The following is a 13,412-nucleotide window of genomic DNA, read 5'->3' as shown; positions in this document are numbered from 1 at the left end:
TCCCTATATTGGAAGCAGGAAATGACTAATCGCTGTGGCAGATTGAATATTGGCCCCCAAATATATCCAGGCTCTAATCCCTGGCACCCACGAATATTGCTTGAAATGCAAGAGACTGTAGATGTGACTTAGAGACCTGAAGATGGGGAGATGCCCCGGGCCACCCGGGTGGGCCCTGCCTGCCATCACTGGTGTGGGCATTTGACACGGAAGGTGAAGGCCAAGTGAGCCCTGAAGCCAGATGTTACCCTGCTGGCTCTGCAGGTGGAGGGAGCAGCCAGGAGCCAAGGAATGCATCTGTCCATGCTGGAAAAGACAAGGAAACATCCCCCTACAGTCTCGGGCAAGAGCACGCCTGCCCCCACCCCTCATCCCCGACAACCTTGGCGTTAGCCTCGGGATGCCGCTTTAGGACTCTGGCCTCCAGCACTATAAGACAATGCACGTATGTTGCTTTAAGCCACCAAGTTTGCAGTATTTTGTTTTCACAGCCTTCGGGAACTGATTTGCTCACAAATAGGAAATACATGATGAGGTACCATTTTTCACGGATTAACGACCAGTTAAACAAACATTAATAGGCAGTGCTGCAGATTTTTTGCTATGAAGCTGGGAGACCCCACCAGGGCAGCAGGAGAAATGGCTGGCTGCCATCACCACCCTGGGAGGGCCGCCTGGGTTCAAGTCCCAGCCCCCTGACATGGCTGGATGTGTGGGTAACCGTGGAGAGGTCACTTAACTGCCCTGCGCCTTCATTTCCCCATCTATAAATTGAGAATAACACTATCATCTGATTTGGGTATTGTTTTAAGGATTAAATACGTGAATATGTAAACAAACATGTAAACCATGCCTGGAACCGAGTAAACACTCAAGCATAGAGCTACCGATAAATCTGTGGCATTTAGGTTGGAGATGAATATGCATGATTGCTAGGGTAGTGAAGACGGGAGTGGGTTTTCTTTCTCAAATTTCTAACTACACTGTTTATTCTTTTTATCATAAATACTTTTTTAAAGATTTTTATTTATTTCGGGGGAGGGAGGAGCAGAGGGAGAAAGAAACTCAAGCAGATGCTGTGCTGAGCAGAGAGCCCCACGTGGGGCTTGATCTCACGACCCTGGGACCACAACCTGAGCTAAAACTGAGAGTCAGGCGCTTAACCAACTGCACCACCCAGGTGCCCCACAATAAATACTTTAGAATTTTAACTCTTTCACCAAAGTGGACCCCAATGTACCCTACTAACATTTACCTTACCCTGGCGAGATGACACCCATGGTGAAATTAACCCACGTGCATTCAAACCCTGGCTTCCCCTCTCAGTGACCCTGGATAACGCAGTCCATCCTCCCCGCCCCAGCTCCCCTCATGCAGGGTGGTGTGGCCCACCTTCCGAGAACAGAGGACACAGCCCACACTTCCCCACAGGCAGGTCCAGGATGCTCCCTTTGAGCGGCCTCACCCCGGGCCCCAGCCGCCGAGGCCCCCTCTCCTCCATTGCTCATGGTGCCCCTAGGGCTCTCCTTGCACAGAGGGGTCTCCTTTGGTAAGTTTCCCACCGTTTTCTCCGGGCTCGAAGACTTTCTGGTTTTTGCTGCCAATCTTTCCAGAGAAAGATTTGAAACCACAACCACGTGGGGTTACAGTTCAGCTCTCTCCAGGGCTGGGACGGCCCTACCTTCCCTGGGTCGCAACCCCCAGGATTTATGTTATGGGCTGATTTGTGTCCCCTCAAATTCGTATATTGAAATCCTACCCTCCAGGACCTCAGAATGTGACTGTATTTGGAGACGGGGCCTTTACAAAGGTAGTTGAGTTAAAATGGGGTCATCTGGGTGGGCCCTGATCCAATCCGATGGGGGTCCTTCCAAGACCAGGAGACTAGGACACAGACACGCACAGAGGGACGGCCACGCGAGGACACAGAGGGACGGCCACGCGAGGACACAGAGGGACGGCCACGCGAGGACACGGGGAGAAGGCAGCTGTCCACACCCCACGGAGAGAGGCCTCAGAAGGAACCAACCTGCCCACACCTTGAACTTGGACTTCCAGCCTCTGGGACTGTGAGACAGTACAGTTCTGTTAAGTCCCCCAGTCTGTGGTACTCTGTTAAAGCAGCCCGAGCAAACTGACATAACTCAGCACATGACTCTGGGGTGGGCTAGAGCAGGCGGTAGAATGAGTGAGAATGAATGAATGAATGGGGAATGAATGAATGAATGGACAATCACATAAAGTAACAAAACAACTTTTCTGATGTGTGAATTTCTTCCTGTAAAAAGTCTTACAAAGAGGAAAAAAAGATAAAAACCACATGTAAATACACATTTAATGACTTGCCTTTATTAAAATGAAGGAAAATACAAAAAACGGTGAAGTCCCAGACAAATCCAAGACACTTGGCTGCTGGGATGGTGGTAAGGCTGTCTGGATGGATCCCAGGCATTACCGTTCTGCGTTTCCATGCTGGATTTCTCCCCTGACATGCATGCAGGGCCCCGCCTCACTCTGCTGGCCTCAGTATCAGATAACGGTCATGAAAGAGCGCGGGCTTGGAGGAGGACCTGGGCTCACATGCCAACCTCCGGACCCCATCGCTTCCACCAGGAGAACAGTACCCAGGCCAGGAAGGTCAGCAGTGAGAAAGAAGCACAGAGAGTCTGCTGTAAGGATGGAAGAGCTAAAGGGCCAGACAGAAAGGACTGGCAACCCAGAGATAAGCCACTGCCAGGCACCCCTCCTGCCCCTGCGGCCCGTGGGACACACAGGGAGGGGGCGGTGATACTGGGCCCAGGAGCCAGCCACCAGGCGGGGGAGGACCAGAGAGGAGCCCGAAAGCATGGCTGGGTCGCTGTGGGATGTCACTCCTGGCAGGAGAGGGGAAACCCTGGTCTCTCCCTTCCTCCTCCCTTTGGTGCCTTCCATTGGCTGGGCCCCCATGGAAGCTGGAGCTCGGGAGCCTGGGACACGTTGCGGACTCAGCCCCCGACCTGCGCAGCAGAGGACGGGACAGGACAGAAGAGGAACCAGAGGTGGGGCTGCCCCGGGCATCCACGTCCTCAGCCGCAGAAGCAACTCAACACACTGATCGAACCCCATTAGGATGCCCAGGATTCACTAAATACACCAAGAAGAGGTGCAAACACTGTATTTACCTGCTCCTCAGTCCAGCCTCGGACATCACGTACTTGTCCACAGTTGCCAAGAGCTTTCGCTCGGAGGATTCCAGCTGCTTCCTGAGCGTGCCCGTATCCACGTCTGGGCTTCCGGCTGCTCTGTCCGCAGGACGGCCCCGCTCCTCACCGCTGTCCTCTGCGTCCTGAAATACCCAGCGAGTGTCGATCTTCACATCAACGTTCATTACGTCAAACCCATCACTGCTGGGCGCTCTGACAACGTAGCTGAAGCTTTTCTCGGTCCGTCCCGTAGCTGTGGGCTCCATCCCATACAAAGCTCCCACGTCAGGACGTCGTGACATTAAGTGGATTTGCAACACTGACTTTCTGGAGATCTCGAGATGTCTGCAGGGCCTTCAGATTGTGCAGAATACCCTTTGAGGAGGGCAAGAACAGGTGAATTATTCACAAGTGGGCCTTGGGTTTCATTCACACGCGTCATACAATACAAATGAACGCCTCTCGGTTTACAAGCTGGCATGCCAGGACGCACCCAAAGCAAGAAAACATCGCAGAAAAGTCACTTGGAATTTAATGCTTAATGATGTGCACAGAGAGGTAAGGTGAAATTTCCAGGCAGCACCATGAGAAATATAAATTCTCAGCGGTGCAGCTCAAGTTTCACCCTCCTGTATGAGTGAATACGCTCTATGCCTCCTCTCTGAGGACGGGAAACATTAATCAGGGACCTAGGTCTAGTGCTGCGCTCTGCGCGTCGCCCGAGATCTCAGTCATGTCACCCTAGCTGGTCCAACTGTGCTGGTAACCCTAGGAGGTGAGCATTATCATACCCATTCTGTAGATGGTGAGACAGAGGCTCACTTCCTAAGTAATCCTAGGAAGTGGGCATTATCATACCCATTTTGTAGAAGGTGAAACAGAGGCTCCAGAAGGTGGAGGAGCTTGTCCAGGCCTCACATAGGAGAAGTGCTAGAATCAGGATTCAAACCTGGGTCTGAATCCAAAACCCAGCAGGTGAGAAATGACTGCATCACAACCCCGGCAGGAGCAAACATGTCTTGTGGGAGGGAGCCAGGGGCTGGAGGGACTGCAGCTGACAGAGGCGGGCACAGGATTCTGCCAGGCGGGGGCAGCCTGGGGGTCCCAGACCCATGGCAGCGTCAGGACAGATGAAGGGAGTGGCCGGCCCTGTGGGTGCTCAGACGGGAAATGAGGAAGGACAGACGGTGGCTTAGGGCCATGTCCATTTGGACCTGGAGCTCCAGGGCAAAGACTCTGGCATATCTCGGGGGCCACGGGGGGGGGGGGGGGTGTCCTGGGAGTGTTTAGAGGCAGGAGGGCCTGGTCAGATATTGCTTTAAGGACGGAGCCCTCTGGGGCATGCAGGAGGTGACAGGGTAAGCCTTTTGCCAGCTTTCTGACCCAGGGATGTCTCTCTGAAGTGCCTGGGGACCATCTCTGTGGAATGCAAACATCCAAGGAAAATACAACCCTGTCTCCCAGGTCCTATAGGAGGTGAGGGGCCTAACTTCAGGGGATGCCTGGCTCCACGCCCCAAAGCCACCCTGTCATAAAGACAAGAAAAGTTTTGTTCTCCTTTGTATAAAAAAAAAAATAAAATGAGATGAAAATTGAGAGGAAGGCAAACCATAAGAGACACTGTTAACTCTAGGAAACAAACTGAGGGTTGCTGGAGGGGGATGGGGTAACCGAGCATCAGGCATTAAGGGGGTCACGTGATGTGATGGGCACTGGGTGTGATATACAACTGATGAATCACTAAATTCTACCTCTGAAACTAAAACAACAAAAAAACCCAAATTAACAAATACAGAGGGTCACCCCAATGGCAAGGTGAATTTAGGGTGACCTAGGCATAACAGATGGTGCTGTCAAGTCCTCTTATTGGAAAACTGATCACTATTATCCTGAGGACATGTACAGAATGGATTGTGGCTGCTTGGCTAATAAGGGATGAGATGTCTTTCTGTCTCTGCAAATCTCTGAGCAGAGCACCTACGATGTGCATCACACTCTGGTTTGATGCTCATTCAAGAATAAACATGCTTCCTTTCTTATCTACCTCCATGGAGAGGTCTTCTGGGTTGGGGGAAGGTTTTGTTTTAATTACACTGCTCCAGCAGTGGCCGGTGTGCTGGGGTGACCCACAGAGCTTGCGACAGACATGGAGGCAGCAGGGTCGGGTGGCGGCTGAGAGGGGGTGTAGTCAGGTGCCTGGACCACATTGCATGGGATTGAATCTCATTTCTATTCTCAGAATCCAGGGAAATTACTTAACTGCTGGGTATAGTCTGGGGGGGCATAGTTTGGAGTCTGCAGAAGCCCCCAAGAGCTCTTAGACAACCTCAGGGAGGAGCACCCCCAAATTGGCAGGCCTTTAGCAGGTTCTGGTTAAATGTGAGAAAACTGGCAAAAACAAACATGTCATTGTTTGTACTGGGACCATGGGGCAGGATTCCATGGGTCACAAACTGGCTATGGAAGCTGAGGGAAAAGCTGGAGCCAGAAGGGACCGTGAGACTTTCTGCCCACAGGATGGAAGGAGGGGGAAGAAAGGGGGAAGGAGCGCCGGTGGGAGGAAAACTAATGAATTTGCTCAGACGGGTGTTGAGCTCACGCCGAAGCACCGTGTTCATCTCTCCAAGGTAACCCTGACAAGGAACAGCGGACGCAGTGCCCCTGCAGCCAGCTCCCTCCCCCACAGGGCCTCAAACTGTGGCCAGGTGCCGTCAGTAAATCTCGGGCCTTTCGGGTGAACTAAGCATCCATGCAGCACACAGGCCCCCCACCCGTTTGCATTTCACAGAAGTCGAGCTCAGGATGCGCCGCGGAGAGCAAACACATCCGTGAGCATCGGCAACCAAAGTGAAGTGGGGCCAGCAGCCAAGTCCTCGTGCTGTACGTGGACCCCCTCGTCCCAGCTTGACTGGGACTTACCCCACTTTCAAACTGGAAGTCCCACATCCCAAACGGGGATGGCTTGTCAGCCTGCGTTGCTGGTCTCCTGGCCCACAGCGCTGCCAGAACGGCAGGGACAGAACACAGGGGTGACCCCGGGCTTCCCTGCCCAGCTCCGCACGGGTTGTCGCTGGCCACGGAGGAGCCAGGAATGAGGGGGAGGGCCTTCCCCATGTGCCAGCAACTTGCCAGGGCTCTCTCCCTTCAGCCTGCCAGCAGGTCTGTGAGGAGGGGGGTGGGAAAGGGTAGACCCAACCCTTCTTCCCACACGAGACACTGATCGGGGGTTCAGCTGACCTCGTAGCTCTGCTGCCCTGGGAGCCACACCCGCGGGGGACGTTGTGCTACGAGGCAGCCATGAGGGGTGTACACCCCCTCCTGCAAGCGGAGGGCTGTGATGGAGTCTGGGTACACGTCTGCTGGGCCACCAGAGCTCCGGGGGCCCCTGATTACAATGGCTCTTGGAACCAGGCCTGTCCCTGGCAGGGACCTTGGAAGCAATGCCCGGGACGGTCACAAGAAACACTAGCTCCTGCTGGGGGACTTCAGGTTTCTAAGCCAGGGCTGCTCCCATACCTGCTGGTGTGGGTCTCACTCCTTTGCACCTGCACTGTCTCAGAGAACGGCTCCTGGTCCCCCAGGGGTCAGGTGGTCTCCTTCGCCGACAAGTCCCACCAAGGGAGCCATGGGTGCTGCCTGTCACATCTCCTGCCAGGAGAGAATCCTGCAGGTCTGTCTAGTTATGCCCCATGGAGACAAGAGGCAAGGTGTTGCATGGAAACCATCACCCCCATCCCACGGAGAAGAAGTTAATACTCAGAGCAGCAGGTACTTTGCGAGTGTCTGCTGCGGGAAAGGGGCCAGGCTGGGAGTGGACCCAGATGGGTCTGACTTCAAAGCCAACAGCATTCCTGCCCTGTTGTCTGAGTGGGAGAGCCGAGCAGACAGAAGAACGCGGGCAGGAGGGCATGAGGACCACCCCCCTGGATGCTCCTGCAGTGGGGAGAGGCTGGGCACTCGGTGCCTCAGAAATGCTTCCCAGAGACCTGTGTGCACCTCCGGACTTTTGTCTACTAAGTTAGCAAAGCAATGGCTCTCTGTGCTGCCTGAGCTCCCAGGGGAAGCGGATGGGTGTTCATTTTCACTCACTGCATGGTTCCACGCTCCCTTTGCTACCCAGGATGCTCAGCTGTCTGTCTTCAACCAAAGACATGAGTTCATTCCCATTTGGATACCAAATGTTGGTAAGTCGTGGCAGGTGGCCCCTGTCACCTGCTCAGAGTCCTGCTCACTCGCTTGCACACCAGGTGTGGCAGGTGCTTTGGGTTTAGATTGCAACAGAGAATGGTCACTTCTCAGCTGTCCTGGTGTGCGTTTGCTTAGAGCGCCCCCCTGCCCCAATTCTTTGATTTGGTTTGGACATCCCGCCCCCTCTGGCTGGGGCACCCCTTCTGTGCCCACTGCAACATCCTTCTCCATCCTTGGGTTTGCCCTTCTGAGAACTTCCAGCCCCTCTGCTGGGCTCCCATCTCCGTGGACCCCCTCAGTGGCCTCAGTCTCAGTCACTTGGTTTTCTCCCAGGGTTCTTCTTACTAGAAATCCCAGGTTGCTCTCAAAGCCCAGCAAACACAGAGCAGTGAATCTTCCCATCCTTGGGATCAGCCCGATCCCTGATGGTCCTCCTAGGGCATTCATCCTCTCCTTCGCACGTTCCGTTTCACTTCATCCCTCCTAATTCCACATGTCTTCTTCCAGAAGTTTAGGAGAGAACGGTCATGTGAGCAGGGGCTTCTTCTGCAGACGCTCGCCCACCTACCCCACTCGCCCTAGGATAACAGCAGCAGCAACACCCCCAAGTCACTTCCCTTCCGAGGGGCTCCCTCTGGAGCCAACTCTCACCAGCTCCTGCCTGCCCTCCTTGGCTGCCCCACTCCGTCTTCTAGGAGGTTCCATTCAGGGGCCCGTGTCCTGAGATCAGGAAGGGCTCCTTCCTCCATGACTGAGAGAGCAGCACTGGGGTCAGAGGGAGGCTCGTTCCCCATGGACGTGCCACAGAACGCTCCACCTTCCAGCATTTTCCCTCCACAGCGCCTTGCAAATTACAACCAAGATGAAAGACAGCCTGGGACTGGTGTAGTCTGTGTCCACCTTCTCAGTCCCCACTCTGCATGGCCCCAGGGACAGTCATGCTCTGCGACTGTCGCCGTGTCACACCCACAAGAGTGAAAGAGCTTGTGGCTTCTTTCTTGGAAATCTGAGGCCCTTGGATCCACCCTCCACAATGGGCGAGCCTCCAGCCCCTCGTCAGAGTCCTGCTCACTCGCTCGCTCTCTCTCCCTCCCTCCCTCCCTGGTCGCCACCTGCTGGATCAGCTGCATGGGGATCTGAAGGGATCTGCTGACCAGGGTTTGAATTTGGGTTCAGGTCACAAGGACATTTGCAAGTCACTCTGGCTGACAGATTCCGGGCTACATGAAGCACAGTTCATGGAGACATATGTACATAGGTCTGGCCCAGCTGGTCACACCCCGGTGGCCAGGGGAGGCATGCAGCGCAGGGACAAGGACTCCGGCCTGGTCCCTGACAGTGCAGTGGCCCTCCAGTGACTCAGTTTCTAGTAATTGCACTTAGTTTCCTGGTATTCAGGTCTCTGCCCCTCGGGCTTTGAAGGTGCCAGAGTGGGGACTCAGAGGTGGCCCCGAGCTCGACAAAAATCCCCATCATCTTCAGGGCTCCTCCAGCTCGGCCCAGCCAGGACCCAGCCATGGATCCAAAAAGCTTCCTCATCAAGTATGCGTGGATTCTGTTTTCAGTCTCTGGCTTGAAGTAGCTTGTTTTGCTGTTGAATTTTGGTTTGAGTGGGGTTGGGGCTGCCGTAGGGACTCAATTTATTCCATAAGCTCTTTTTCTATCCTGTAAGATTAAAAAACAATTTGAAATGCTGTAAGACTCAACGTTAAAATGGCTGGGGAAGCCCCTGGCTTATCTCCCCTACCTGCCCCCTCTGCTGTCCCAAACTCTCCAGCTGAGCCCACTGAAGGACCTTCCCTGACCATGTAGGGTAAGAGGAAATGGGACTTGGATGGCCTGTCCTCCAGTACCTACCCCACCCCCCATGGTTACCCTCACTCCCCATCTGATTAGGTCTGGGACCATCCCTTTACTCACTACACAAACACTGCATGAAGGTCGACCACGTGCCAAGCACTGACCTAGGCCTTGGGACACAGGAGATACAATGCAAAGCCCTTGCGTTCAGGGGCCAGGCTCAGGGCTCCCATGAGAACATCAGGCAGGGGAGGAACCAGCAGCAGAGCTCAGCCTGGGAGTCAGGACAGCTATTGGGCACTGTGGGCATCCCCAGAGCTCAGAGGGCTCTCAGCTTGGGCTAGATTCAGAGACAGAACTGTAGATCCTAGGGGCCCTGGCAGATGCCCCCCAGCCCCAAGGTGGACACTCAGAGCAAAGAGAATGCGGAAGGACATGGGTGCCCAAGCAAGAACTTGGTGAGAGCTGGGTCCCGGGGGCACGCAGGGCAGAGCAGGACTAGCTGCCCCGATGGCTTCCGTTCAAGGTCCCTGAGCATCAGAACCAGGCACAAGGTTAAGGGTGGGGGAGGGACAGGGAGCTGGGGGCTCTTCACACAGGCTTCCTGGGTATTGTGTGGGCAGGTCATGGACTTGCCCATCAGTCTCCTGCTCCTGAAGACCCCTGACCCCAGAAACCCGCTATGGTCTGGTCCACAGGCAATAGGGAGCCCCAGAAACTAAAGCCAAAATAGAAAGAAACTTTGGAAAAACCACACCCCCCCTTTGGAAGATGAACTACAACAGGGCGACAACCAGGTCCCCACTGTCCCTTCTTCTTCTTCACAAAGACCTCTCCCAACCTCCCTCTGAGGGGTGGGACTCGCCAGAGACCCCTGGTGGCCCCCACCCCCCCGCCCAGGGAGCCAGGGAGCTGAGGCATCTGCCACAGGCCACCTTCCACGGAGCCTCAGCGCTCAAGGAATGCTATGGTCAGAAATGGGAGAAATTCTCCTTTTCAGAAAATCATCATGTTTATCTGTGAAATTAAAAGAATACCAACCCGAATTCTTTGCTTAGTGAAGTCTTCAAGGCCACAGAATGAATGCTAGTGAGAAAAACAAAAAAAGGAACAAAAACTATAAAATAAGACCAAAAGAAAATGAGGGGGGAAAAAAAAAGAAAAGAAAGAAAGATGTAAGATACATAGTATGGGATTCAGTGACACATTTCACAAGAACTACCGTACCAGGGTCGGGTTCAGGAGGGGGACAGGGAAGTGAGCAGGCCTGGGCAGCTGACCTCACCGGGAAACCCGTCCTCTGGAGTCCCTCTGCACCCCCAAGTGCTCTCCCCAAACCCCTGGCTGACTCAGACAGACCAGGATGCTTTCGGCGCTGAGACGTGGCTTTCCTGTAGACGGTGGCAGGACGCGCTACAAACAGAGAAAGGACCCTCCCATGGTCACGGCTGGTGGCTCCCACCAAAGGCCGGGCCTGGCCGGTGCCCAAGGACCAGGCATGTTCTCCTCGGGCCACAGGCCCCCCAGACCCACCTGCCCACGAGCAGACGCCCTCCCCACTGTACCATCTCTGCCAGGGCCCCCTCTCCCAAGAGATTCAGTTCGTCTGCTTTAAAAGAAAAAAAAAAAAATAGCAGGGGGAAAAACTGGCCTTAAAGGAAGAAAAAATTACACAGATCAGTTTGAAAGTAGACTTCTCTTTCTGAACTGAATTCATGACCCGCTTTGTTCCGAAAGAATTACTGCTCGTTAGGTAATGATGATGCTGTCGGAGCATCATCCGGGGCTTTTGAAAATCATTCTCCCTCCCCCCATGAGGTACTAACTCCCCTAATTTATTGAAAAAATTAAAATCCAAACAGACAACCACCAACTTTTACACAAGTTTTAGAGTCATTGGAGGTTGGAGCCGGACGGGGCTTACGTGGAGTCACCCACTGTCATTTTCTACGTGGGGAAACTGAGGCCCGAGGAGGTGGAAGGACTTGCCAAGAGCACCCAGTGGGGTGTGGCAGGGAAGACTTCCTGGCCACTGGCATGAGCCACGCCGCTTGCCCCCCTCGGCAACTGCTTTGTGACAAAAGGACACAGACCATCCCGCACACACTTGCTTTCAGACAAGTGGCAGATGGGGGCTTCAAACATTGCCCAGGAGGCCTCCTCACTAAAAATGCCGCCTGCCTTATTTTACGTGCGTGCCTAGACCACCTTGTAAAACTTTAATCAGCCAGACAACTGTGGTGTGTTTGAAGTCTCTTTGCTGTCCTTTCCTGTTCTGTGACCCATTTTGCCCACTTGAGTCCTAAAGCCCAGCTGGGGGACTGAGACGCAGAACCAACGTTGACGACCCACCGACCTCGTCTGGGCCTGGGGCTCAGAACATCACACGCCCACGCTCATGCAATCCTCACAACCACCCCAGAAGACGGGGAGAGATGCGAGCCCCCAGGCCGGGGCGGACGGATAAATCCCCCAGGGTTCCAGGGCCAGCCTGGGGCAGAGCCCAGACACACCTGCCTGCAAGGCCAGGTTATCCCCGGAGATTCTTGGATGGAATTAGACTTGAGATTCCCTCGGGACCTCAAAACAGCCCCAGATGGTTGCGGTGGCATCTGCAGACGGAGACACTAGGCATCCGCTGAAACCAGAATCCCACTGAGGTTCCCAGGGCTCTAGTGGGAGAACTGGCCCGAATCCCTGGGTTAAGCCGGCCCGCCACGACCCTCTGCTGCCCCCCAGAGGACACTGCCAGTTGTGCGGGCCGGAGGCGCAGAGGCTCTGGATGGAGAAGGAAGGTGACTCCTGCATCCTCTCGGGAAAGGGGAGGAAGCTTCTAAAACTTGCTTAGCATCATCTGAAGAGCTGTCCTGTCTCTTTGGGTCCACGGTGTTTGATTGCCTCCAGGATGGGGAGGGGCCGTTTTCCCATTTTTAGATTATCTGCCCAGAAATCGGTCCTCGGGGGACTTCTGTGACTTTGGCCCCACTTTGCCCATGGGGGGAATTGGTGTCCTCTCTCTTAAGACCCGAATCAGGCAATTGAAGCCCACCAATGCCCTTTCTCCCTCTTCCTCCCTGGGGTGACTGCGTATCAGCCTTCGAGGTTGACTGGGATCCCCTCCTTGGGCACATCGTCCCCGATGACCCCCGGACGGGGCTGGAGCTTTCGTGTGGCTCCCGCACGTGAGCTTACCTCTGTGACACAGAATGTGCAATGACAGGCTTTGCTTTACTCATCTATGACTCATCTATGACTCGTTTGGCCAACATGTGAGGTGCCCTATTCCATGGTGAGAACTGTCTTGAATACGGCGATGCATACGAGCTGGTCCCTGAGCTCAAGGACCCCGTGGTCACCGGGCGGATGTAAGTGGGGGGACGCAGATGCCACACGCGTGGTTCTGAGGGGCAGCTGTCTGTCTGCCTGGACCAAAGGAACATGCTGGAGGGGCTGAGTGGTGGCTGCAGCACCCAGGAGACCAGCTACACCTTCCCAGCTGCGGAATCAGGGTCCAGTGTCTGAACCCATCTCCGGCCCAGGCTCCCCACCCATAAAATGACACTAACGCAGAGAGACACATGAGGCCAGGTGCCAACATGGGACAGGTCAGCCTTGCTTCCCGGCGGGAGGGGAGAGACTCCCAAGAACACACAACTGGGTTTTGGCACACAGAGGTCATCTAAGGTAAAGTCCGTGGGACAGAACCAAGCCTGGCTTATCGCTCCAGAGAGGGTCACACCGTCCCCGAAAGGTCTTTTGTGAGGGAAAATAAAAGACATCTCACCCCCCACTTCGCCCACACACAAAGTTGGTCCCAGACTGCACTTTTCTTCCCTAGAAAAGCCTTTGAAGGAGCTACTTAGTTCGTGGATGTGCCCATCTTGGGGGCACTGGGGCAGAGAAGGGAGGCGGGAGGCAGCCCCTTCTTGCACTACAAAGCTGGCAGCGCAGAAGGACAAGGCCCCACGGTGACCAGTCCCAGCAAGAAGCCCCGGGGCGGGGGAGGGGCCGGGTGCCCCACCTACCTTTTCCTCAAGCTCCTTCAGATGTCTCTTCTGGATCTCCAGCTTAGCCTCCAATTCTCGGATTCTCTGAAACACACGACCTCATGCATCAGAAAAGGTAAAGTTTCCAGGTTCAAAACTTACTCTTTACTCTTGATCGTGGTGTGGCACACAAGCAGAGAATTGGGCAAATGCAGGCGGGCAGTGTGACTGGCTTTTAGATGTGTGCAGGACCATA

The 13,412-nt window shown here is 54.6% G+C and overlaps 1 protein-coding gene across 15 annotated transcripts in view; it reads right to left on the bottom strand.

The window, feature by feature from the left end:
- The window catches only part of LOC112835747 (janus kinase and microtubule-interacting protein 1), a 253,704-nt gene that overhangs the window by 119,616 nt on the left and 120,676 nt on the right, over window positions 1-13,412 (bottom strand). For 8 of the 15 annotated variants that reach the window (XM_073891406.1, XM_073891402.1, XM_073891409.1 and 5 more), the window contains 2 exons: window positions 13,196-13,261; window positions 3,315-3,557 (listed from right to left, as the gene is read on the bottom strand). In XM_073891406.1, coding sequence (XP_073747507.1) covers window positions 3,468-3,557; window positions 13,196-13,261 — 156 coding nt within the window. In that variant the 3' untranslated portion in view covers window positions 3,315-3,467. Of the gene's footprint in view, window positions 1-3,161; window positions 3,558-6,698; window positions 9,036-10,211; window positions 10,288-13,195; window positions 13,262-13,412 lie in introns of those variants that run through there. The other 7 variants (XR_012377838.1, XR_012377839.1, XR_012377840.1 and 4 more) reach the window with 4 other exon arrangements.

Source organism: Callorhinus ursinus, unplaced genomic scaffold, assembly GCF_003265705.2.
Source record: "Callorhinus ursinus isolate GAN/ISIS: 27379988/994484 unplaced genomic scaffold, GSC_fseal_2.0 scaffold4, whole genome shotgun sequence".
Taxonomy (NCBI): domain Eukaryota; kingdom Metazoa; phylum Chordata; class Mammalia; order Carnivora; family Otariidae; genus Callorhinus; species Callorhinus ursinus.
Note: the sequence above shows the minus strand (reverse complement) of the source record. Positions and strands in the feature narration are given on the sequence as shown.